Raw genomic sequence first — 24,011 nt, 5'->3', positions numbered from 1 at the left:
CGAAGGCGGATGGCGTCGTTGGATGCTCCATTGATCGAAAGGTATCACATATTTCTAAGAAATTAGTAATATGTAGATGGGGATCCTCGTCCGCAAGCCCAAGGATGGTTGCGGAGTTTTGAAGCATTTGTATCAAATGTGGCCGAAGTTCGAAGTTGTTGGCTTCAACATTTGGCGCATTGATAGCGGCGCCTAGATTACCTACGGTGGGACGTAGGTAATCCATGAGAGTACGTTGGTCCGCCATTGGAAGTAGGTCCCCCGAAACTTTCTCTTGATTTTTAGCTTTGAGTCGTTTGCGTAGAAAGCGTTCGGGTTCGTCTAGGGGTTCTTTTATGTCTCTACTGGAACTAGAGCTCATACACTATGTGGAGAATACGTATGTGGCGCCTGAGTTCCAAGTCCTGCAATAAAAACATAAAGGAATGTCGGTCAGAAGATTCACCACGGCCCCGTGCTCAGGTGAACACGGCCCGTGGTCGGAGATACAGTGATTGTTTCCCGGACCCCTGTTACTGGGGAGTTGGACACGGCCCCGTGTTGCACCGACACGGCCCCATGCTCAGCTCTCTGTAACTCGGAAAATAAAAACTGCCAGTGACAATGCTGAACATGGCCCGTGCAGAGCTCTGCACGAACTGAAAAATTACGACAATCCTAAAAACAAAAGAAAAATTAGAAAAAACGATTAGGCCGTTGATTCCTAACTTTCTTAAAATCCTCGTGTCCCCGGAAACGGCGCCAAAAACTTGATGTGCGTAAGTGTGTATAGTTTTTAATGTATATTTTAAGCCCTTTTACAATTTTTAGCCAAGTTTTAAATTTATAAAACACGATATTTACTAACATTAAACACACATATGGGCAAGTGCACACATCGTGGACGTAGTATAGTGTTGGTAAGATACTGAGGTCGTCCAAGGACACAAGAGCTTTTAGTACCGGTTTATCCTCAACGTCTAATCCAATCAAAAAGTTAGAAAAAAGTTTTTAAACTAGAAAAATAAAACTAACTAAAATGCTGAAAAATAAAATAAAAGTAAAAACAGATAGACAAGATGAATCACTTGGATCCGACTCATGTGTAGTGTAACCTTTGATTATTTCTGCACTTTTGCACATTTTAAGAGATTATCTTAGTTATTGTAGTAGGCCCCTCTTTTGAAGGTGACGTTACCCTCAACCCAGTAGTTTGAGTCAGCAAGGATACAATCCTAAAGGGTCGGATTATTGAAAGATAATTAATTAAGTTATTAATGCATAATGTGGTAGGCCCCTCTTTTGAAGGTGACGTTACCCTCGGCTAAATAGTCTGAGTCAGCAGGGATGCAGTCCTAAGTAGCCGGGTTAAAGTTTTAATAGTAGTTTAACTTATGAGGGGATCAAAGAGTTTGGACCCCCGCCATCCAATATCGGTGGGTATTGAAGTAGGTCCTACTAAATTTGACCCAGGTCCTTTGCAGGGTCTATACACTGAACAATGGCAAGACTCTTACCAAACCGTCCCCTTAACCCCTGACCAGGTAGCCAACATATCTCTATATAGACCGTGGAGATATGAATGGTGAAAATCTTTTATTTTATATAGACAGTAAAATAATGCCAAGACACCACGGACAAATGATAAGGAAGAATCACCTTCAACATAAGAAACTAGTTATTAAAGTCATTAATACATAACCAAATAAAAAGTGCGAAAAGATTAAAAATAAAAAGTATTACACTAAACACTTGTCTTCACCAAGTGATGTAAGAGACTTAGGCAAACATGGCCTTTGATTGTCAAGAACTCTTATGATCAATCTTGGATCCCAAGACGACTCACACACTCTATGATGGACAATGGATGATGGTGGTGGATGATGGTGTTGTGATGGTGGTGGGTGGTGGGTGAAGTGTGAGAGAGGTGGTGTGCCAAGGGATGAGTTGCAAGTGAACCAAGCACTCCAATTTATAGGCTGAACAGAAGCTCGGGCACGGCCCCGTGTCCATCCTCCTCTCTTTCTTCATTAATTGCAGTTTGTCTGCATTAGTTGATCACGCCCCCGTGTCCGCTGAGCACGACCCCGTGTGCAGAAGCATATCTGTACTATCAAGATTTGCTTGGATTCTGCGAATCTTATAGTTGACCACGGCCCCGTGTCCGCTGAGCACGGCCCCGTGGTGGGCGATGGAAGCTTCTACAACTTTGTCTTTTCTGCTAACACTTGGGCACGCCCCCGTGCTCACTGAGCACGGGGCGTGTTCAGCCTTCTGTTCTCTTGTTTTGCTTGGAAAGATGTTGTCGGGGGGTCGGGCATGCCACGTTTGTTTCTTTTCTTGTATTTGTGTTAGATTTAGCTGCCTTTTTGCTTCTTTTGTTTATTTGAGCTCATTTAATCCTGAAAATACAAAAGGAAGACAAAAACATACTTTTTCCAACATTAATACTAAAGAAGGGTTAGTTTTATGCCACAATTGATGTAATTTATATGTTGCATTCTGTGCACATCACTCAACTTGCTTGATAAACCGATACTTTAAATCATAAGAACCTACAGAAGGGTATGATGACATTTTTAACTCTTGAATGTGGAGCCAAATTCATATATGTTATTTAACTTGTATATTTCTTCAAGTCTCATGTAAAAGAAGGATATAATAATCATAGTAAAAAGATAAATATCAATAAACCGAAAGAACAAAAATAAGACTAAAAAAACAGGTTCTCATAATTACCATTAACTTCTTCATTTATCATAAAGAAGTACTCCACTTTCTGCACTTCAGACTTCAAAAACAGTGCAGAAGAACTCCCCACTGCTCGCTCAGAAAAAAAAGCCGAAACATATCAACACCTTAAAATAAATATTATCAACATATATCAACAGTTTAAAAGAATCCACAAACCTAAAATAACCCGCAACTGATTGTTTAAATTTTAAACAACTCTGATTAGGCTGAAATATAAACAGAGAATTAGAACAGATCAGTTCAAATTTTAAGATTCAAAATCAGAGAAAAAAACATACCCTCAACGATGTTGCAACAATGATGTTGGAAAAATTTCGTGAAGTACAAAAAGCTGTAATCGCAGATGAACAGACTGAATATGCAAAGCCAAGGTCAAAGGTGAGTGTGTGAAACAGAGCTTCCATGAAACAACGATGTTGGAACAATGATATTGGAACAAAGAACTGTATATGAAGATTAAGCGCCTCAATCATGAGAGCTATGCATTTGAGTAAGAGAGATATGATCGCAAATATAAAGGAGAGAGATAAATTGAAATTTGAATGTGGAGTCAAATTCACATGTAGATATGAGCGAGAGAGATTTGAATGTGGAGCCAGATAATTATATCTTATTTATAGGATTAAAATATATATGGTTTGAATTTTGAATTTTGAATTTTGAATGTGGAGTCAGAATTTTGAATTTTTAACGTGAGAAGAGGTTTTTTGAATTTTCAATAAACATCAGTACTTTAAATTATGAATGAGGGCAAACCTTTGAGTATAAGGCTTTATACAAATGGTCAGACCTTTGAAAGGTGGATGTGGGCCAACTTTGAATTTTAAAGTCTTTTAATATTAGGCATTATGATGTAATAATGACATAAGAAAAGTATTGTTGGACATGCTCTCCTGCTGACACATCAGCTTTTTTTATATCACTTAGATTTCTTCTTTTATAGAAAATATAGATAGAAGATTATCTATTTAATCTATTTTATTATTAAAATAGTGGATTACTCGGCCTTGGGTATTAATGTTGTTAAAAATGTACAATTAAATTTAAAATATATAAACAACTTATTGATTTTAAAGTCATTTGCACTTTTCTCTTACTAAAAAAAATTAATCAAGTTACAATATTTTTTCATGTTATGATTTTTTTTATAAAGTCATTTGCACTTTTCTCTTACTAAAAAAATTAATCAAGTTAAAATATTTTTTCATGTTATGATTTTTTTATAAATATTAAAGTTATGTGGCCTAGATGGGACATGTATAAAACTAAAAGCTCAGTTTGAATTTGAAGTAGAAGAAAATTGTAAAGATAAAAAAAATATTAAACAAAACTAAGTTTCATAATCGTTACATTCTAACTTTCTAAGTGATCTAATTAAAATAATTATAAATTTTCTTTACAATAATTAAGTAATATTGTAGTTTGAGTGGTTTTATAGATATCAAAATAAATTCCCTTAAAAGGTTATCATATTATATTTTACTTTTATTGGTCCCACACGGAACTAATGTTATGTTACGATGATAGATTGGTTTGATTGTGATTTCCCACCAACTCCTTTCAACCAAACCATTTACTACGCTTTTTACTTCAAAAGGAGCTAAAAATAATGACTTCTTTTTCATATTTAAATCAATAGTAATTTCTTTATAAAAACAATAGTCGCTCTATTTATGAAATTTGGATCATTATTCAAGAGTGATGATTCGAAATGCAACTTGTTTACCTGAATTGTATCTGAAATGGGTTGGCACGAACTTAATTGGAACACAACAAAAATTGAATCTGAGTTTTGGTACACTAGCTAACTTCGAATTGACAGGTTTAGTCAATTTATAGTATTGAATAGTATGTTTGAAAAAATAAGAATTAATTAAACCTATTAAAGTTTAGAACTTTATCCACGCAAAATAGTACATGTATAAGTGTATAACTTTAATGTTAAAAAAAAAAAAAAATTATTTGTGATCAATACAGTGGAACTTATAATCGTTTAAAATTAAAATTTTTTTACTTGTTATTAATGAAAATAAAGTAAGAAACAAACATTAATATATGTATATGTATATGTGTATATGTATACACACACTGCACACACACACTCAGGTATATTGGGACACATTTTTTTCCAGGTTCAATTATATGTTGAAAACTGAACCATATAAAACATTTGTACATATTAAATTAATTATTTAGCGAAATAGTGGGGTAAACAATTATGTAACCTCCTTATGTATCACATTGAAGCAATATGTACAATTTTTTTTTTTGTTATTAAATGAACACCTCTCCGGGTACAGATACATGTATATGTATATGTATATGCATACGCATACATGAACGTGTGTGTTTATATATGTGCATAAAAATTAAAAAAAAAAAGTACAGAATCAAAGCAAATTAGCCGAAACCAAACTACACATATACATGTGTCAAAAATCGAGTCAACGTGAAATGCGACCCAAAGCTAATACGAATTAAGCAACACGAACCGAACTCTTCGTAATATTAACCTTTAATAAAAATAAGTCGACATATAAGTAACGAAATTACCTGGGCCGACCCGAATATGATCTATAATTTCAAATAAGATTTGGTTTGTCATCCTTGGTTTAGGACACTCAATGATGAATAGTGGGCTTAAAGTCCCAAAGCCCAATCCATAACTATTGGGCCATGTTCAAATAAAGACATGTGTATATCATGAATAGTAGCACAAAAACTTATAGGATTGCTAGAAGTAGTCAAGTAGATATGCTATGAACAAAAGTAGCAGTCTCCATGGGCTAAAGACATCAACACAAATTCATAGTATATGTTGTTTTAACTTAGTAGACATAGCCCTTAACAAACATGCCCTTTTTCGCCTCCTCGGATTCACCCTCACCGGTGTATTTCCCGAGCTGAGCCAGTGAGTTGGCACTAGCCCTCTGCAGCAAAGCATCTTGAGCCGCCTTCACATTCTCGGGCCTTCCTCCCCATGTCTTCAAACAAGTGTTCTGAAGGGCCCGTGCGTATGAAAACGACACGTGCCATGGGTTCGGGCTTTGGTTCATTGCATTCAAGTTGAGTGTAGCCTCCACCTCGGATTGTCCACCCGACAAAAACTGCATTTTAGGTAACAAGTTCAAGTTGAAACGGGTCAGTTTTTTAGTGCATGTCAAAACGGGCCGGGTTGAGTTGGCCCGCAAACATTAAAGGTTTAGGTAGGGATACAAGATACTTGCCATGATTCCAGGAACCGCAGGCGGGATTCTTCTATGAAGAAGGCTGAGAGTGTAAGAAGCAACTTGTTCGGGTGTGGCCCGTTCTTTGCAGTCGGCACCAGGTGTAACCATGCTTGGTTTCAAGAGGATGCCTTCAAACATCACGTTGTTTTCGGCTAAGTAAAAGAACACTTCAGCCCACACCTTTTGTGCAACCTCAAAGGTCCTGTCAATTCCGTGCTCTCCATCAAGCAATATCTCGGGCTCGACAATTGGGACCAGCCCGTTGTCCTGCAAACCACACCACATAACACCCAGATTTCAGACCTTGAACCACAACGAACCATGGTGCATAGATCAGTTTGTTACCTGAGAAATAGCAGCATAACGGGCCAAACCCCAAGCTGCTTCCTTCACTGCAAGTGCTGATGGACCATTGGGAATGCTCACAACAGTGCGCCTAAATGATCAAGAAACTAAGTTTAGGGGTTCTATTTTTTTTTTTTTTGGCTCATTTACTTATTAACAGTCTATTTGGGCAATGTTTTATACGGGCCAAATGGGCTGAACGGGTTGAAACTGCCCGAGAGAGTTTTCTTAATCCATACTTCTTAACCACATTATTTAAAAACTTTATAATATATTTATGAGTTAACTGCCAGTTTTCGTCCTTATGGTTTGTCCAATTATGTCAGTTCATGCCAAATTTAAGATTTGTATCATTTCCGTCCATGACATTCTTGAAACATGTCAATTTCGTCCAAAAAACTAACGTCTGTTAAAACCTACTGTTTAGAGAAGGGTAAAACCGTCGTTTTACCTTTTTATTAACCCTGTTTTTTAAACCCTAATATTAATAATAGGGTTTTAAAAAATGACGTTTTTACCCTTCATTAAACTGCAGGTTTTAACAGACATTAAGTTTTTGGATGGAACATGTTTCAAGAATGTCAAAGACGGAACTGATACAAATTTGAAAGTTGGCCTGGACTGGCATTATTGGATAAACCACAGGGACAAAAATGAGAGTTAACTCTATATTTGTTCTTAAAACCTTCAAGAAAAAGGACAAAAAGTGGTTGCGGGTCAACAGGAGACCCTAATATAAGTCATGAATTACCACCCAAACCCACATCGGCCCGTTACCAAACTTGCGCATATTGCCACCTACAGAAAGAATGAGTGGTTTGAACAACAACATATATTTACCATTTGGCGAAACGGGCACCCTGTTGGTAGTAAGCAGCCGAACGAGACGCAAGTCCATCAAGACCTTGGCACCATGACTCATCATTTGAAAATGCCAATGGGACTAGACCCTGTAAAAGTAAGCACTCGGTTAGCACTTAGCCGTTGCATCATTTGTACAGCAGCGGACGGTTAATGTACCACAAAAAAATATGTTGAGTCTAGATACATTACCTTGTCAACCTTGATACCGGGGACAATTCCTTGTTCCAAAAGAACATCGACGATCTTCTTGCCATCGGTTGTGGATTGGTACAAAGTTTCCTCAAAGAGGATGGCACCTGAGATGTAGTTGCCTAGACCTGGTGCACTAACCAAGAGGGTCCGGTAAGCTTGGCGGTTAGCTTCGGTGTTCTCTAGCCCGATTGAGTCTAACCGCTTTCCACAAGTCGCGTTTGACTCGTCCATGGCAAGGATTCCCCGGCCGGGGGAGGCCACGGTTTTCTACATAAACAAATTCACTCATCAGAAATATGTTTCATGTTACTTGTCATAGAGGTTAGACCAGGGGTGCTAATGGGTCGTATTCGTGGTTTGGCGGGTCACCCGAAATGAACCGGATAGTTGACTCAGAACTGAAAATCATGTCAGACACGTGAACCATGACACGGATATAACGGGTTACACCAAAAATTTATTTTATATTTTATTTTCTTTTTGCATATTTATACTCTAAAATTACAAACTTACAACAAATATATATAATATAATTACGATTACAGTTATATTATAAAAAGCGATGCCAATTTCTCTTTTAGTTTTAAAGTTTTTTTCACGGGCTAGACGGATCCCCCCCCCCTCCCCTTTTTTTTCGCTTCGTAGTGTAAGATTTATCGAATTTTGTTTATGTAGTGTAAAATATTAGACTTTGAGAGTCTGACCACCCCTGATTTTACCGAAAACTAAGTTCAAGATCCGTCAATGAACCCATGAACCCCTAACGTCAACCCGAGCCCAACCCATTTAGCTAAACGTGTTCGACCCGTAACTAACCTAAACCCACGAATTTCGTAATAAGTTAGGTTGGCAACGGATTGAAAACAGGTAAAGCTGGTGGCCAAAGCTTTTTTTAAGGAATTTACAACTTTATAAAAATAAGAAAAAAGTAAAAAAAAAAGATATATTATTTTTAAATATGTTAATATAATTGATGTGATGTTATCTTATACATTCGATTCTTATTCTATAGCCAACTTGTTTTCTAATCTATAAAGAGTCCCAAGAATCTAAACAATTCATAAACATCAACAACATAACACAAAAAACACTAACCGCGGTTTTAACAAGCTCATCGGCATAAGAACTTGCACGGACAGTAAGTGCTGAGGGTGCAGCCGCGTTGAACCGGACCGCAGACACGTTGGCTTGTCGAAGCGTCTGGCCCTTGACCCAGTCAGACTTATCAAGAACAGTTGCTGCAGATGGCTTGAAAAGAGAAGCTGAGGCCATAATTGGATTCAATGAATGAACTCAACTTCTATCCTTTTGAATTAAGCACCACTCATTATGTGTTTGGGTTCACTGTTTTATACTTCTACTTGGTGTCACTTGTGATATGCATTTTGAGGCCATAATGGGTTGGCCAATGGTAGGTTGCCACGTGGGTGATAACTTTGCTGACATGGCAAGTGGGAATTGAGCAGTTGTTGTGAAGATGATATGTGATGAAGGGTTGATATTTGGCCCCCTGTGGAGAGCTTATGATTGCCATTAAGTGAACATGTGATTGTGGGTAGGTTGCATGAATAGTCCTTGGATTTATGTCTGTGTTACATTTTTGTCCATGTGAATATTGCTGGTTAACAATAAATGGTTCATATGTTAAATGATTGGTGATATGATGATATATGATTTAGTTGGTAATGAGCGGGTTTTACCTCACCGCACTGTCGTGCCTTTGGGCGAGTGTTCACGAGCTTCAGCCCTAGGTGAGGGTTTTCCCTGGTTCGGAGGCGAGTGTATCCCGATGTGGTGAATTTCGCCAATAGCCCATTTGAATGATTCGTTGGCCATTCAAAAAAAAAGTTGGCAATTTATCAAATATAAAAACTATATGCTGGAGGGGATTAAATAGATTATTAGAAAAACAAAAACTTTAAAAATTATTCAGAGATTTATTAACATTTGAGTAGATTTTAGATAGCCGTTGAATAATATATTTTGGTGTGTGAAATGAATGTAACAAACACGAACGGATGCTTGTTCGTGTTCAGTCTTTTAACTTTAATCGAAAAATGTTTAACTTATCGTGTTAAATAGGTTAATAGGTCAACATGACACGTTTATGGCCCGTTTTTCAAGTTGTATAGTTCTACAGGCTTTATAAATTATTAAACATGGATTATAATTTTTGATAACTTATATTTAATTGTGTTAGTTGTGTCTTATTATTTTAAATTGTATTTAGTGAATCGTGTGAAACGTTTCATGTCATTCATGTTATTGAACTGCTATATTTAATTATGTTATACGTTATATCGTGTCATTCATGTTATCAAACTCATAACCGTTAATCTTGTTAAACATGTAGTATCGTGTAAACCACTTAATAAACATACTAGTGTTAGTGTTTAGGAAAATGACACATTTGGTTAAACGTGTCGTGTTTGGGTTCAGTAGTCGTGTTAAAAATGTGGTGTCGAACACAACCCGTTTAACACAACAAAGCATGTTTTTCCAGCTCTACTTAAACAAACAAATTTTTGTGTTCATGTTCATTATTATTAAGAAGATGAACATGTTTATGTTCTTTATTGTTCTTTCTTAATTCTAAACAAAGATAAATACAAACAAGTTTACATAAATGAACAAAAGAGAAAAACTAATGGGTCATGAAACCTCTTGATACAACATCAAAACGCCAAAAAAATTACTCTATAATTTGACCTCTGTAACATAATGACTACTTTCTTAAAGAGAGAAAATTTCGACTTCACTTGTAACGATGCCTTGATTCTATTTAAGATAAGTAGAAGAAACCCACAGAAGCGTGTATGTTACCAACGATGTTGTCACTTCCAAACTCCTCGGCCCTTTCAGTACTGGTGGAATAACCGACACCATCAAGAACGTTCCCAACAGCCACGACACGATAAAGGTTCCAACCCTGTAACAAACTGTCAGACACAATTGCTACATAAAAAACAAAACCGCAAAGTATGAAGCATACCCGTAAAGAAAACCGCTGAGTTTACTCTTGAGCCGATCGTATATAGTTTACGCTTGGTTTGTGACCCGCGTATTTTTGGACTAAGAAGGTTCTAGCACTTTGGATTTCGTCTTCGGAAGCTTCCTTGCTGATACCGAGTCTTTTGTATGGATCGTTTATGTTGATTCTTGGAAAAATGACCGCGTTCAAAGTAAGCAACAGAATTGTGGAGTTCTGGTTTGATTAAAAGTACCAGTAAAGAAATTGAACTGCACGTTATCGATAGAAGTGTGCATTTTATAAGTGACTGATATTAAATAAACGAACGAACATGAACAGACTTTTTTGTTCATTTAATTAAAAGAAACGAACATGAACACACGTTTTGTTCATTCAATTCTTGAACGTTCGTTTATGTTCGTTCGTTTAAATTTTAATAAATATATACATAGTTACAGTTATAAAAAATATAAACATTAAAGGGGATTCTGCTACTTATATAAAAATAACTTATTAGTAATTGGGCTTCCTAGTAATAAAAAGTGGATTTTCGAATTGAACTTATCGTAATTAATCAATAATTTACATGCTCGTTTATGTATGGTCAATTGTGTTCATTTGTGTCCGTTATGTTTATCAAGTTATGCTAGTATAAGTTTTTTGTCTATGTTGTTTACATTCGTGAACTGTTCATTTAGGTTTTAAATGAATGAACATAAACGAACATGAACATGAACATGCTCATTTTCTTAATGAACAAACATGAACAAAAAAATGTGTTCGCTTATATGTTTGTGTTCGTGTTCGGTTGCAGTTAAATGAACGAACACGAACATGTCCACGTTCGTGTTCATGTAAACCATTCATTTCTCGAGACTCTTAACTTTGACCAGTTTTGACCCACATGTACCTGGCTTTTCAGTCATCTCGTGATAAATCTTCATGTAAACCATTCATCACCGAACGAAGCATCCATGGCACATTTCACCACAGAAATTCTTTTCGTGATAAATCTTCGTGTAGAACAATTCAAACTATTTCGTCTGCTTAGACGATGAAATTATTGAACTAATCCCAGTTTTAGTAACCAAATACAAACTCTTATCAAGAGTGATCAGTAAAATTACCTTTCAAGACATAAAAAGTCTCTACGTGTCCCCTGATCTTGAAAACCCAAAGTGCGCTTACATGGTAAAGTTGGCCCTCTCGAATGGAGGTGAAAGCAATACCTTGTAGGGCTTCCGGTCAATCCAGATAGATTCATCTTTTTATAGGCACAACTGAAGTTGGTCACAAGCCTTAAAAAATCAAAACAAAACCAAGAATGATCATGAGTATGAAAAACAAGGAGGACAGGACAACTAAAGTAACAAAAAACAAACAGATCAATTGAAAACATAAACAGAATTTATCCAATCTGCCACAGTGAGTATTAGGGGCGTTCATAAACCATCGAAACCGCCTAAACCGAATCAAGTCAGCAGATTTGGCCAGTTTGAAATTAGTACAGTTCGATTCGGTTCATGACTTCATGTTTTGCCAACTTACGGTTTGGAACTTGAAACCGGGCGTTAAAAATTTATTATTTTTTTATTTTAAAAATTAAGTTATTAATATACATGTGTTACGATGAAACAGAAGAACTTAACTTTTTTCTGTGCTAAAAAAAGGACGCGGTGGCATTTTTGTAAATATTGTAATTACATAATTCAGCAAATAATTGCACTATATAGTGTAATAATTGTTACGCTGCAATTTTTTGTAGAGTAATTATTACGCTACTGCTTCGCACCATTCGCGCGCTAAAGCTTGTTTGTACATGATCCCACCCCAATGCATATTATATTCATGAGCAATACCTATAATTTGAAAACCTTCAAAACCGGTGAAGTCGGTTCAAATTTTCCCAAAACAGCAGTTACCGGTGAGGCCCAAAATTTAATCAAAACCGAACCTGACCGTGACCACCCCTACTGAGTATGAATTATGACACAAAGGTGCAGTTTGTTTTTTAAGAGGTAAAATGTCTACAGCCTGCGGACCACATCTGTAGAAAAAGATGTGGACCAAACCTCTGCAGTCTGCAAGAAGAAGGTTGTTTGTTTTTTAACGTATGTATGTAGACTTCTAAAATAAACCGGTGGTGGTAGTGGTGGACGGTGGTGGTGGACGTGGGTGGTGGTGGGCGGTGGTGGTGGTGGACGGTGGTGGTGTTTAACCCTCTGCAACCTTAGAAATCTTAAAAGTGGTTGGGCCAAGTCTGCACCAAGATGAGCTCACGAATACATTTTTTAATTGAAACGTCTTTGGAAAAACAAACAGTGTGCAGATAGCAATGTGCGCGTAGTCTACGCTTTAGAAAAACAAACACTACCAAACATAAATTCTAGTTATGCCTTGCAAAATGGGGTGGTCGGGTTGGACAGCGTAACGGGTCAGGACAGGTTATCTTGAAAATGGTTATTTTGGTCCAGGTCAGGACGGGTACAGGTCTGCGTTGCAAAATGGGCGGGTCGGGTTGGGTAGGGTAACGGGTCATTTTGAGAAAAATGTTATTTTGGTCCGGATTCGTGTTTAAACGGGTCAATGTCCAGTGAAACAATTTGCACAATAATCTCAATTAACCTAAACATAATCCAACAAATAAACAAGAAACAAGTATAACGTTGATGCTGACCGTCAATTTCAATGTCAAATCATACATTGCAACAGATTATCAAACTATCAACAACTGGAAGACGAATTACCTGAAGAGTGTAAAGATTAAACGATGCTCTGTGAATCAAATAATGAGATGAAAAGCTTTGAATTAGTACTTAATCTATATGGGTATTGAGACGACGATTGTTGAAGAAGCAACGGATTAAGGACAGCATATCGGGCAAGGGGTTCATGGGTTCCGATTGAGGGCTGGGTTCTGACCCAACGATGTCGGACACAAACGTAATAAAGTTAAGTAAAATCGATTTTAGTTGTATAGAGGCCGTGTATCAGAGAATATCTTATACGACTCGTATACACTTATACAAGTCAAGTTTTTCGAGTGAATGACAGTCGTATACACTTATACAAGTCAAGTTTTCCGAGTGAATGACAGTTAAACGATCAGTATACACATAAGGTTGTATACATGTTAGAGAATTTCAGCTTTGTTGTGTGATATGAATGTATACGAGTCGTATACTTGTATACGGCCTATATATAAGTTGTACATATAGTAAGACCCTTTTTAAAGATGATGTAAGTCGTTTACTCTTACACGTGTTGAAGGGGTATGGTCCCAAATCCTACGCTGACTATTCAGGTCGCGCGCGAGACCATACTCATATTAAACCAATTTGGTAGCTTTCCTGACCTCGCGTCGTCTAATCAGATGTACTCCAGATTGCGCGCAAGGTCAAAGTTAACACAGGATCAGATTTGACACTTAACTCCTTAGATAAAAACCCTGACTTCCTGGACCTTGCGCCGGTTACACGGGATATTCCCCGGGGTCGCGCGGAGGAAAAAAGCGCAGGTAAACCTAAGACAAGTACCAAAAGTACAAGTGGCAGAGCAGTGGACCAATGAGCGTCCAACAGGCTATATCTGTTTATGCTGCACGACGGACAATCGTACAGGAGACAAGAAGGTACACAAGTACGCACACGTGGCACCAATCAGCGTGCGCCGACCACTGCTCCATGATCTCCACTTAGCTGCTGATGACTGTCCAGACAACAAGGGTGGTTGTCAGGACACGTGGATCCATTCAGCGTGCGCCAGCTATCCTCTCGCCTTGAAGCACCAACGGTCGTGGCAGAGGAGACAGAATGGATATTCCTTGTTGTCGACTACAGGCCCAAGGCCCATCAGCCCATCTCCTTCACAAACCACCTCGGCTATAAATAGTGAACTTCACCTCCAGGCAGTGGCGAAGCTTGAGATTTTCGACAGGGGGGGTCGAAAACGTATATACCCAAAAATTTCTATACAAAAACGACATACTCTCCACTACTGAACGAAAAGTTCGGGGGGTCGGCCGGCCCCTTCGCCCCCACTATCCTTCGCCTATGCCTCCAGGTTTAAGGATCGCTCTTTTAATCTCTCACTTTATACACATACTATTATCTTCAAAACAGATACTTATTCTCAAGCCGGATGGCGGTTACAAGGAGAACCCCCCTATTCTCCTCCTTGTAACGAGCTTACGGTGTGTTACTGTTTTGCAGGATCATCATCATAGCAGCTTAGACGAGACAAAGAAGATTAACCCTTATTTGTCGAGGCACAAATCCCAGACTAATTACCAGATTAGTTTGGTGTTTTTTCACGTGTTTAGAAAAGAAAAATCCTAAAAGTTGACATGCTTAATTATATTTAAAAACTATTTTACTGTAGTTTGGTTCTGATTTTGATACCCGTGATTATCTTGACCATATATATGTGTGTGTATTTATAATTTGAGCAAGTCCATAAGTTCTTATTGCATTTGAACAAGTGAGGAATCACGGTGTGCACCTCACTTATTGTATTACAGTACCTTGAATGTATGCAGAACAATTGGTGCGTGCCTAACAACCCATTCTGAAATGGTCTAAGTCGACATTATTAAAAAAATCAAAACAAATGACATATCTTCTCCGGTTTAAAAGTGAATCAGAAAAAAAGTAACTTGTATGGGGTGGATGTAGATGAGAGTGAAGTAGAAGATTGGCAAGCTCACTAAAGTGTAAACCCGGTAAGTTTCTATTTTCTTATTTGGGCTTAGAAGTAGGGGCGAATATGAATCGAGTCTCAAATTGGAGGGAAGTCATTGATAAATTTAACAAACGATTATCAATGTGGAAGGCGAAACTCTTATCGTTTTCCGGGAGAATTACACTAATAAAGTCAGTTTTGGGGAGTTTACCAAACTATTATATGTCACTTTATAAAGCACTAGCGACCGTCATCAAAACTCTAGAAGGTCTAAGAAGCAAGGTAGTGTTTGGTATGCAGGAATGACAGGTGGAATGGAATGAATGATTACGAGGGAATGAAGAAAAAAGTGTTTGGTTGGTCAATGGAATGGAATCATCATTCCAAAAGGCATTCCATTCCTTCAAAATCATTCCTTCCACCCCCATGTTTTTTTTTCATTCCATCCCCACTTGCACCATTCATCAACAACACCAGAACCCATCACCTTCGCCACAACCCACCACCACCACCACCACCCCCACCACCCACCACCGACGCCATCGCCGCCACCCGCCACCACCTCGCCCCAACAGCCACCGCTGCCGCCGCCACCACCACCCACTCGCCACCGTTATCACCCACAGTTGCGACCAACCGCCAACGCCACTCGATGCCGCCGCCCACCACCATCGTCGACGCCACCACCACCGCCACCACCAACCACCGTCGCCACCACTAACCACCACCTTTGCTGCCATCCACCACCAATGGCCACCTTGCCGCCACCACCACTCGAGGGAATGAAGAAAAGAGTGTTTGGTTGGTCAATGGAATGGAATCATCATTCCAAAAGGCATTCCATTCCCTCAAAATCATTCCTTCCACCCCCATGTTTTTTTTTCATTCCATCCCCACTTGCACCATTCATCAACAACACCAGAACCCATCACCTTCGCCACAACCCACCACCACCCACCACCGACGTCATCGCCGCCACCCGCCACCACCTCGCCCCAACAGCCACCGCCGTCGCCGCCACCGCCACCCACTCGCCACTGTTATCACCCACAGTTGCGACCAACCGCCAGCGCCACTCGATGCCGCCGCCCACCACCATTGTCGACGCCACCACCACCGCCACCACTAACCGCCACCTTTGCTGCCATCCACCACCAACGGCCACCTTGCCGCCACCACCACTCGTCGTCAACGCCGCGCCGCCACTCGCTGCCACCACCACCACCCATCGCCGCCACCGACACCAACCACCGCCACCTATAACCACCCACAATCATTACCACCGACCACCACTACCACCACTACCACCACTCACCACTGATTTTATTACTCTGTTTTTCTTGCCTACCGAACAATACACAATAATAATTCATTTCATTCACACATGATAACCAAACAAGACATGGAATGGTAATGATCCATTGCATTCCCTCGTCCATTCCATTACCTCGTCTATTCCATTCCTTCGTTCATTCCATTACCCCATACCAAACAGACCCCAAGTTCCTATGGGGAGGTAATAGTGAAGCGAGGAAAATTAGATGGGTTAGATGGGATAAAATCTTAGCATCTAGATTAGTGGATAGCCTTTTGGTTGGGGGTATAAAAGAAATGAACCTAGCACTATTGTTAAAATGGTTGTGGCGACTAAAAGATGAACCGGAACAACTTTGGGTCAACACAATAAAGGCAACACATCACAATACTCGGGTGAACAGTATGATTCCTATGCAAAGTTCAATGACAGGGTGTTTGAAAGCTATAGTAAACATACAAAATGAGTTCTAAAAGATGGTGTAGATATTAAAACGTAGAGTAAATTGCCATTTTAGTCCTTGGGTTTTTGTCCAAATTGTCATTTTAGTACAAATAGTTTTTTTTTCTCCTCTGGGTCCCTGACTTTTCCTTTTTCTTGCCATTTTGATCACATTGCCTAACTTAGTCTAAAAACCATGTTATAATCAGGGGTATTTTTGGCATTAAATTCTTATGAGGTTTATAAATTATGTTGTAAACTACCCCTGGTTATCATTACACAACAGTTATGCCAAAAATACCCCTGGTTATAACCAGATTTTTAGACTGAGTTAGGCAATGTGATCAAAATGGCAAGAAAATGGAAAAGTCAGGGAACCAGAGGAGAAGGAAAAACTATTTGGACTAAAATGGAAATTTGAACCAAATCTCAGGGACTAAAATGATAATTTACTCAAAAAGTATTTTATAAGTAATGTTAGAAAAGGTGAAAATACTTTATTTTGGTCAGACTATTGGATAGAAGGTGGCGCCCTAAAAGACAGGTTTCCTAGGTTGTTTCGGTTAGCGAAAACAAAGGAGCAAAGGTCATCGAATGCTACAAAGACAACAATTTGAATAGAATATAGGATTGGACTTGGTGCAATGTACGAACTGATGAAGAGGAGAAAAAAGAAATGTTTGAGCTGAAATCAATACTATCGCAACAGGCTATCTTAGAGGGGAAAAACTTTTGGAGATGGAAGCGTGGTAAAGAAAACGGATTCTCGGTATGTATGGTTCGACAAACTTTAGCGAATCAGATTGACTTGAATAGACCGGCGTGTGACTTTTGGTGGAACAAATTGTTTTACCAAGGGTTAGTATTTTGTATGGCGCGCGTATGAGGAAGAATTCCAACTGCCTCAGAATTAATAAAACGAGGAGCAAATCTACAAACAAACAAATGTGTAATGTGCGATGGTCCGGAAGAAACAATAGGGCGTGTACTTGTCTGGTGTCAAAGAGATAAAGAAATATGGAGACAATTTTTCTGGTGGATCGGGGTATCGACGAATCATGGGCTAGAATCGGTAAGACAAAATACGAAACGTAAGTAAAATAGGTTTATCAAATAAGTGAAGCAGAATAGTTCATGCAATTTTCTCAGTAGTGTTGTGGTATATTTGGAACATAAGGAACAAAAGACTTTTTGAAGGAAAAGACATGAGCACATACACAGCAGTGGAGGAGATAAAGGAACAAGTTTTTGAATGGATGAAAAATCGAACCAAAGGCTTTAATACAATGTGGGAGAAGTGAAGAAAATTTGATGGAACTGATTGAGGTCTCGGTTTATCGCTGAGTGTGTGTAGTTTTATTGTTTTTGTTTACCTTTTCTCGTTTTATGTTTTTGTTCTTTGTAGCTTCTTGCTGCGTTTTGGTTGTACACGATAGTCACTACAAATCTTAGTAAGGAGTGGAAAGATTATGACTATATTATTAGTGAAACACTTATACATTAGTGTCATCATAGATAAGTTGAATTAATCTTTTGACAAAAGGTAATCGAACCATCGCCAACCCTTATCATCGAACCTATAACCAAGCCATGACGGATACCACGCTGTGATGTGACTGTGTCGTTCCGATCAGTCAAAAACCCAATTAAACCTAGGTAGCTAGGATAAGTCGGGTATCGTATCCACGAAGAGCATGTGGTCAGTATCACACTAGTGGTTCGATTGTCTAAACTATTTACAAACAAGTGTACAAAATAATTATGAAGCTTGCTAATTTTCTTTGTTTGTTTGTTTGGTTGAAAAAGGTGTCGAAGTGAACCGACAAATTGCTATTATCTAAGACAATGGTTTGTTAACTAGGATTGCAAAACTTAACTAAGTGGTTGAAAACAATAATTTAGAAACAAGTTCCACACCCGGTTCGATAATTGCAGGACCTAGGGTTCCTACATGTTTTAACTTGATTCAGTTGCATATAGTGATTAACGAATTTAGTGTCACGTGGCTTAGGTGCCAAAAGCTATCAACGTTACAGGAACGGACCGCAGTGCACTTCTTTACCAAGAACATGTACATCCTAACCTAAGATAAGGCATAATTGCACACAACCATTTCGCAAAGTCAAATTTATCATCACTCGACAATTTACGAATTCGAAACAAATGCAAGACAATTATCAAAGGTTTCAAATACTAACCAACTTGTCACAAAATCAAAGCAAATAGAAATGTTTAAGCCCTAGAAAATCTTACAAAGTCTACACCGGGGTGGAACCCTAGAAGATTAGCCTCTCATGGTGTTAGAGGATTGGAATCCGGATCTTGAGGATGAAGAACTAGCAATAGAAATCTTGGTTCTTGGATGATCATCATGATTGGGAATAATTAGAGAGTGTTTTCCTTTTTTTTAATGAATGGGAGTTGAAGGAATAATAAAGTGTAACTCCCCCTTTCCAAAATTGACTTTTTCTCTCAAAAAATCCCGTTTTTACTAATTAGCCAGTGTACAGCAGATAATGCGTCAATTTCTGGCCCTTCAAAACCTTATATTTTGATTCATCTCTTCGAGCTACCCCAAATGCATATATTATAAGCCCCGAAACTCATTTTTTAGCTCAGGATAAGTCAAAATGAAGTTTGGACTGTTTCTGGCGCAGAGTTCAGCTCAGTTTTGCCTCTTTTTGCATTTTCTTCAATTATGTTCTCTCTAGCATCCGCCCAAAGTTTCAGTAAATCTCCAAAATGCACCTTAAACCCGTCAATACCTGCAAAACACAAACCATATCAAAGTAGTGTATTCTAGCAAGTAACTTCGTGTAATTAACCAAAATTAAAACCATTAAGCTATGGAATTTTACCAACCCATCATGCTGCCATCTTGTTATCGGGACCATATGTTTTTTCAGTTAGGGTAACCACCAGTGGCGGACCCAGGAATTTTTTTATAGGGGTGCAGAACATTTTCAAAAATTTTAGGCCCCAAGGTATATAAGTAAAAAAATTGGTTCGTATCGGGTCGGTTCGAGTCGGGTCGGGTCATGTAAAACAAAAGAACATCAAACTAAATGGTTGATATGGTCCTCTTAGTAGATATGTCCTTCTAATCTTATCTTGTTGACTCACGTTATATGATTCAATCGGCTTGCGATTATAAGGATCCGAAGGAAGAGTATCCACATCAACGAATTCGGAAGATGTATCAACTTTACTCTTAAGAAATCGCGCCATAACGTCCCTACTCATGGTTCCTATTGGCTATCACAAACAAATTGATCTATAAGTTCATGGCTCCATAACATATTACATAATGTATCAAGTATTCAAACACTAGAAATCATAATGTAAATCACACTAAAAATCATCTAAACATCATATACACCATTAAAAAAAACCCAGACATCAGGTCTGATCGTATATAACCCATCACAAAAAGACAAAATATCATCACTAACAAAATATAAATATATAACCCACCACAAAATAAAATATCATCACTAACAACAAGCACATGTCTCTTGCCATCAAAAAATCACTTCCGGTGGCTACCGGTTCCGTCCCACCCCACCAAAAATCAACCAAAAATCATCAAAAATAACATAAAAAATTACCCGTGTTCGATCGGCGGTGGTATGATGGCTGAGTACGGTGGTATGCAGCTGCTGTTGTCGCTGATGTTTTGATCGCTGGCATGCGTGCAGGGATTATAGAGAGCGGGAGAGAATATGTAAGGGTTTTGGGCTTGTTTATTTTATTTTAGTTTGAAATATTGTTGATTTGTTGAGTTTGTTTATTGGGCTAAGACTTAGTAGTGGGCTAGTTAAAGGTATTGGGTATTTGAGTTTAGTTATTTAGGTATTAAAAGTTATATAATTTATGTAGTGTTTTAAAAAAAATAAGAGTTTACTAAAAAAAATTAAAATATAAATTGATAACACTTTTTACCTAAGGGATGCGGACGGAAAATTCAAGGGGTGCGGACGAAAAATTCCAAGGGGTGCGGACGGTATTTTCGACGGAACTTAACACTAAATTTTTTTTCCCGGAGGTGCGCCCGCCCACCTTGGGCAAACCATAAGTCTGCCCCTGGTAACCACCTACAAACTTGAACTCGAACAACTTCCTGAATACCATTTTCATTTTTTGGGTGTTTGTGGGTGGGTTGGGGGGGGGGTCTTCAGGTTAAACAGGATAACATTCGAACCCATGAAAGATCTTGATGGTACAGTCTTCTTCGACCAAGCTAAATGAACACAAAATATAATAATTCCATAAAAAATTAAATAACATGAATGGTTACTGTTGATGCAACAAACACGGGACCAAGGATGGTAGCTAAGCTGGTTAGGCAAAAGGGGTGAAGGGTTCAGTTTTGCCTAACGCAGGTCGCGGGGTCCCTCCACGTTTGCAAAACGTGGAAGGAGGTTCACTAGTATGTTCTTGTTATTTGCTTTGAGGTTCCTTCTTCGAGGCCAGCTCGAATCCAGAAAAGAAAGCAAATAGAATGAATGAGATGAATCTGATGAAGAGTTATTTGGAAGTGACAAAGAACTCTTTGAATGACTAGAGATTAAGGAATCTCTGTGCTCATTGGAATGTCTTTGAAGTGTTCAGGAGCTGTCCTCTTATAGTGGAAGACTCCTCCTGAAATGGCATAAACTATACTAGCGAGACCTGTTTGCATATGGAGGGTTTCCCCTTTTGGGGTTGAAGGCTTTGGACCCCTGGTTAATAGAGTGTGCCTGTGCAGACCTGCTCTGACTTTGTGAGTTGGTGAGCATGGGTTGGTGAGACTAGTCCTTGGACATGACTGATTACTGTTTCTCGATTTCCTCATTTTACAGCTTTTCATCCGATGAACCTTTCAACCTTTTAAGCTCTTTGCATATTAATCATTTTGTTTGTCCTTGGGCTACCCCCGTCGTCAGCCCCCCAAGTCAGAGGTTTTTGGGGTAGTATACTCAAAGACTTCTGACTTTTATGCACGTCTTTTAAAGGCTTCAAGGGTTCGTTGCTTGGAGGCTTGAAAGGTTTGAGGCAGTTACTTTTTTGAATTTTGAATTTGAAACGATTTGACAGTTGATTTGATTGACATGTGTCAGGCGGCGGTTTTGCAGGTACCATTTATTTACCTTTATTACCCCTACTTTATCATCATATTTATTTTGTGTTTAGAAAATTTCTTCACTTTACTCTCAATCATTCACAGTTTCCTTCCTCAGGTTAGTTTCTCTCCTTCATTTTCGTTTTTGCTTTGTTCAATCATGGGTGCCCTTAAGGATTTAGCGAGGTCATTTTCTCGAATGACACAAGAGGAAGTAGACCTGTTTTGCCTTGAATATGGTATTGATAAAAAGTTTAATCCAACCGCCCCTTCTTGCGATGTTTCTATTGACAAACCGATTCCTGGTTCGATTGCTTTGTATTGTCGCCATTTTCAATGGTCCAATCTTCGTTACCCTTTTTCGTTTTTTGTTCTAAACTTGCTTGAGTATTACCGAGTGTCTTTTGGGCAAGTTCATCCAAAAGGAATGGCTAGGGTTTTGCACTTTGAAGTGCTCTGTCGTGCTCTTGGCTATGATCCCTCTCTGTTGCTTTTCCGGAGGTTTTTTCGTTTAGCCAAAAATGGCGATTGGTTTACTTTTGAAACGACAAAGGTTGATACTTGTCTCATTTCATCCATGGTTACAACCCTTGGATCCTGGAAGGATCAGTTTTTCTGGGTTTCTGATTCTATCATTCCTTTCAAAATGGTATGGAGGCGTCCGGATGCTGTTCTCAGTGATCCGGAGCCTTCTGAGTCTGAATTGAATGATGCCTTTCTTTCAGCCATTCGGGGGTGCCCTTCGAGGGTTCGTCCCTTTCCCGAACATTTGTTAGTGCTTTTAGGGGTTAGTAATATTTGGGCAAAAGCCGATCGGGATCCGGTGTTAATGAGAAATGGTATTGGTATGCATTTTCCCCCTTTATGCCTTTTTAGTTTACTTTGTTTGTGACTTATTTTTCTTTACTTGTTTTTTGCCAGTTATGTCTGCTTTGGACTTTATCAAAAGTGACGACACGTCTGATGTTGTTTTTGAGGATGCCCCGACTGTTCCGGGTGAGAATGTTGTGGTGAGAACTTCCGAGCAAAGGTTTGAGGGCACGGGTTATGCTAATGTTGCCAATGTTAAGGGTTTTACCAAGTCTACTGCCCCCAAGTCTTCAAGTCGCCGATCTTCTCGTCGTTTGCTGAAAGCTGGGCCTCAATCCACTTCCACTGAGCCAGTCGATTTGACTGATGATATTGAGGTTTCAGAGGATCAGGTTGAAGCGGGTGTTGAACAAGATAAGGAGTTGGTTGTTCATGGCAAGAAGGTTCGAGGTAAGAAGGTTATTCCTGTTCAAGAATCTTCAAGCAGGGACGCTGGAGGGTTGGACCCTGAAGGTGTTTATGTGCCTGCTTGGCAAGTGAAGAATGATGATACCTTTAAGGATGTTGCCGTTTGTGAGGATGCTCTTAGTCATCTTGCTCCTCCCTCTGTTCGTGAAACCATTGCTGAGATGGACGATGACTTTATGTTATCTCGCATGGTTTTAACCACTTGTAACCTTGCTGCCATGCTTCCCCAAGGGATTACTCGCTTTCGCCAAAGGATGCGGGAGTATGAGGATTTTTCTAAAAAGAAGGACAAGATGAAATCCTCCCTAGCATCAATGAAGAAGGAAGTGGCAGGGTTTGCAGAGAAGGAGGCAGCGTGGAAGAAGGAGGTTGATGGTTTGAAGAAGATGCATGATATTGAGATGGGTGACCTGAGGAAGAGCTTTGAAGCAAATTTGTTGAAGTTGAAGGCTGATCGAGAGGCCTTGTCCGTCCAGCAGCAGGCTTTTCGTGAAGAAAATGAGGGGTTGAAAGCTTCAGTTGGTCAGGTGACTGCGGACAATCAATGGTTGATCGAGCATGGTTTCCAGCAGGTGGTTACTTAGCTTTTGCATTCCAAGGAATTTAACTCTGCCCTTGGTGATGTTTACACAAAGCTGCTGAACCTGGGGAAGCATCAAGGCCTTACTGCTGGCTATAAACTTCATGAATCTGGACAACCTTTGGAGAAGTCACCCATGTTTCGCCCCGAGGCTTCTGATATCTTCAAGGCTTCTGTTGAGCAGATGGAGAGGCTAACCTACCCTTACATTCATGAGGTATCCTCTTGCTTTGGTAAGCCTTTGTCTGTTTTACAGGGATTGAAGCCTGAGGGGTTGAATG

At 39.1% G+C, this 24,011-nt stretch overlaps 2 protein-coding genes across 3 annotated transcripts; both read right to left on the bottom strand.

Annotated features, from left to right (window-relative positions):
* Nucleotides 1-5,373: 5,373 nt before the first annotated feature.
* On the bottom strand, nt 5,374-9,007 carry LOC110899468 (fructose-bisphosphate aldolase 1, chloroplastic). 2 transcript variants are annotated; one of them, XM_022146361.2, is made up of 6 exons: nt 8,460-9,007; nt 7,362-7,631; nt 7,149-7,258; nt 6,309-6,399; nt 5,961-6,230; nt 5,374-5,840 (listed from the first exon to the last, which is right to left on the bottom strand). In XM_022146361.2, the coding sequence occupies exons 1-6, from the start codon at nt 8,634-8,636 to the stop codon at nt 5,562-5,564; spliced, it is 1,197 nt and encodes a 398-aa protein (XP_022002053.1). In that variant the 5' UTR covers nt 8,637-9,007; the 3' UTR covers nt 5,374-5,561. The 2 variants fall into 2 exon arrangements, with proteins under 2 accessions (XP_022002053.1, XP_035831602.1); XM_035975709.1 differs by having other exon boundaries at nt 5,413-5,840; nt 5,957-6,230.
* Nucleotides 9,008-9,943: 936 nt separating this feature from the next.
* Nucleotides 9,944-16,114, bottom strand: LOC110901807. Its single transcript, XM_035974938.1, has 4 exons — nt 16,005-16,114; nt 11,565-11,696; nt 10,382-10,576; nt 9,944-10,293 (listed from the first exon to the last, which is right to left on the bottom strand). Exons 1-4 carry the CDS (start codon nt 16,112-16,114, stop codon nt 10,143-10,145), a joined length of 588 nt encoding a protein of 195 aa, XP_035830831.1. The 3' UTR covers nt 9,944-10,142.
* Between the last annotated feature and the right edge of the window lie 7,897 nt (nt 16,115-24,011).

Source organism: Helianthus annuus, chromosome 7, assembly GCF_002127325.2.
Source record: "Helianthus annuus cultivar XRQ/B chromosome 7, HanXRQr2.0-SUNRISE, whole genome shotgun sequence".
NCBI lineage: Eukaryota > Viridiplantae > Streptophyta > Magnoliopsida > Asterales > Asteraceae > Helianthus > Helianthus annuus.
The sequence above is the reverse complement of the archived record's forward strand: the minus strand, read 5'-3'. Positions and strand labels throughout refer to the sequence as shown.

Bases quoted from the DNA above. Each gene is read 5' to 3' on its own strand.
- LOC110899468 (XM_022146361.2), bottom strand. From the start codon at position 8,636: ATGGCCTCAGCTTCTCTTTTCAAGCCATCTGCAGCAACTGTTCTTGAT. The intron at 7,632-8,459 runs GTTAGTGTTTTT...TTGTTTATGTAG, and splicing joins ATGAGCTTGTTAAAACCGCG to AAAACCGTGGCCTCCCCCGG. The intron at 6,400-7,148 runs GTAAATATATGT...TTGATCATTTAG, and splicing joins GGTGCCCGTTTCGCCAAATG to GCGCACTGTTGTGAGCATTC.
- LOC110901807 (XM_035974938.1), bottom strand. From the start codon at position 16,114: ATGGTGGTGGGCGGCGGCATCGAGTGGCGCTGGCGGTTGGTCGCAACT. The intron at 11,697-16,004 runs GTGGTGGCGGGT...TTGTTACTTTAG, and splicing joins GCGGTGGCTGTTGGGGCGAG to TTGTCCTGTCCTCCTTGTTT. The intron at 10,577-11,564 runs GTATTGCTTTCA...GTACTTTTAATC, and splicing joins TTGACCGGAAGCCCTACAAG to AAACCAGAACTCCACAATTC.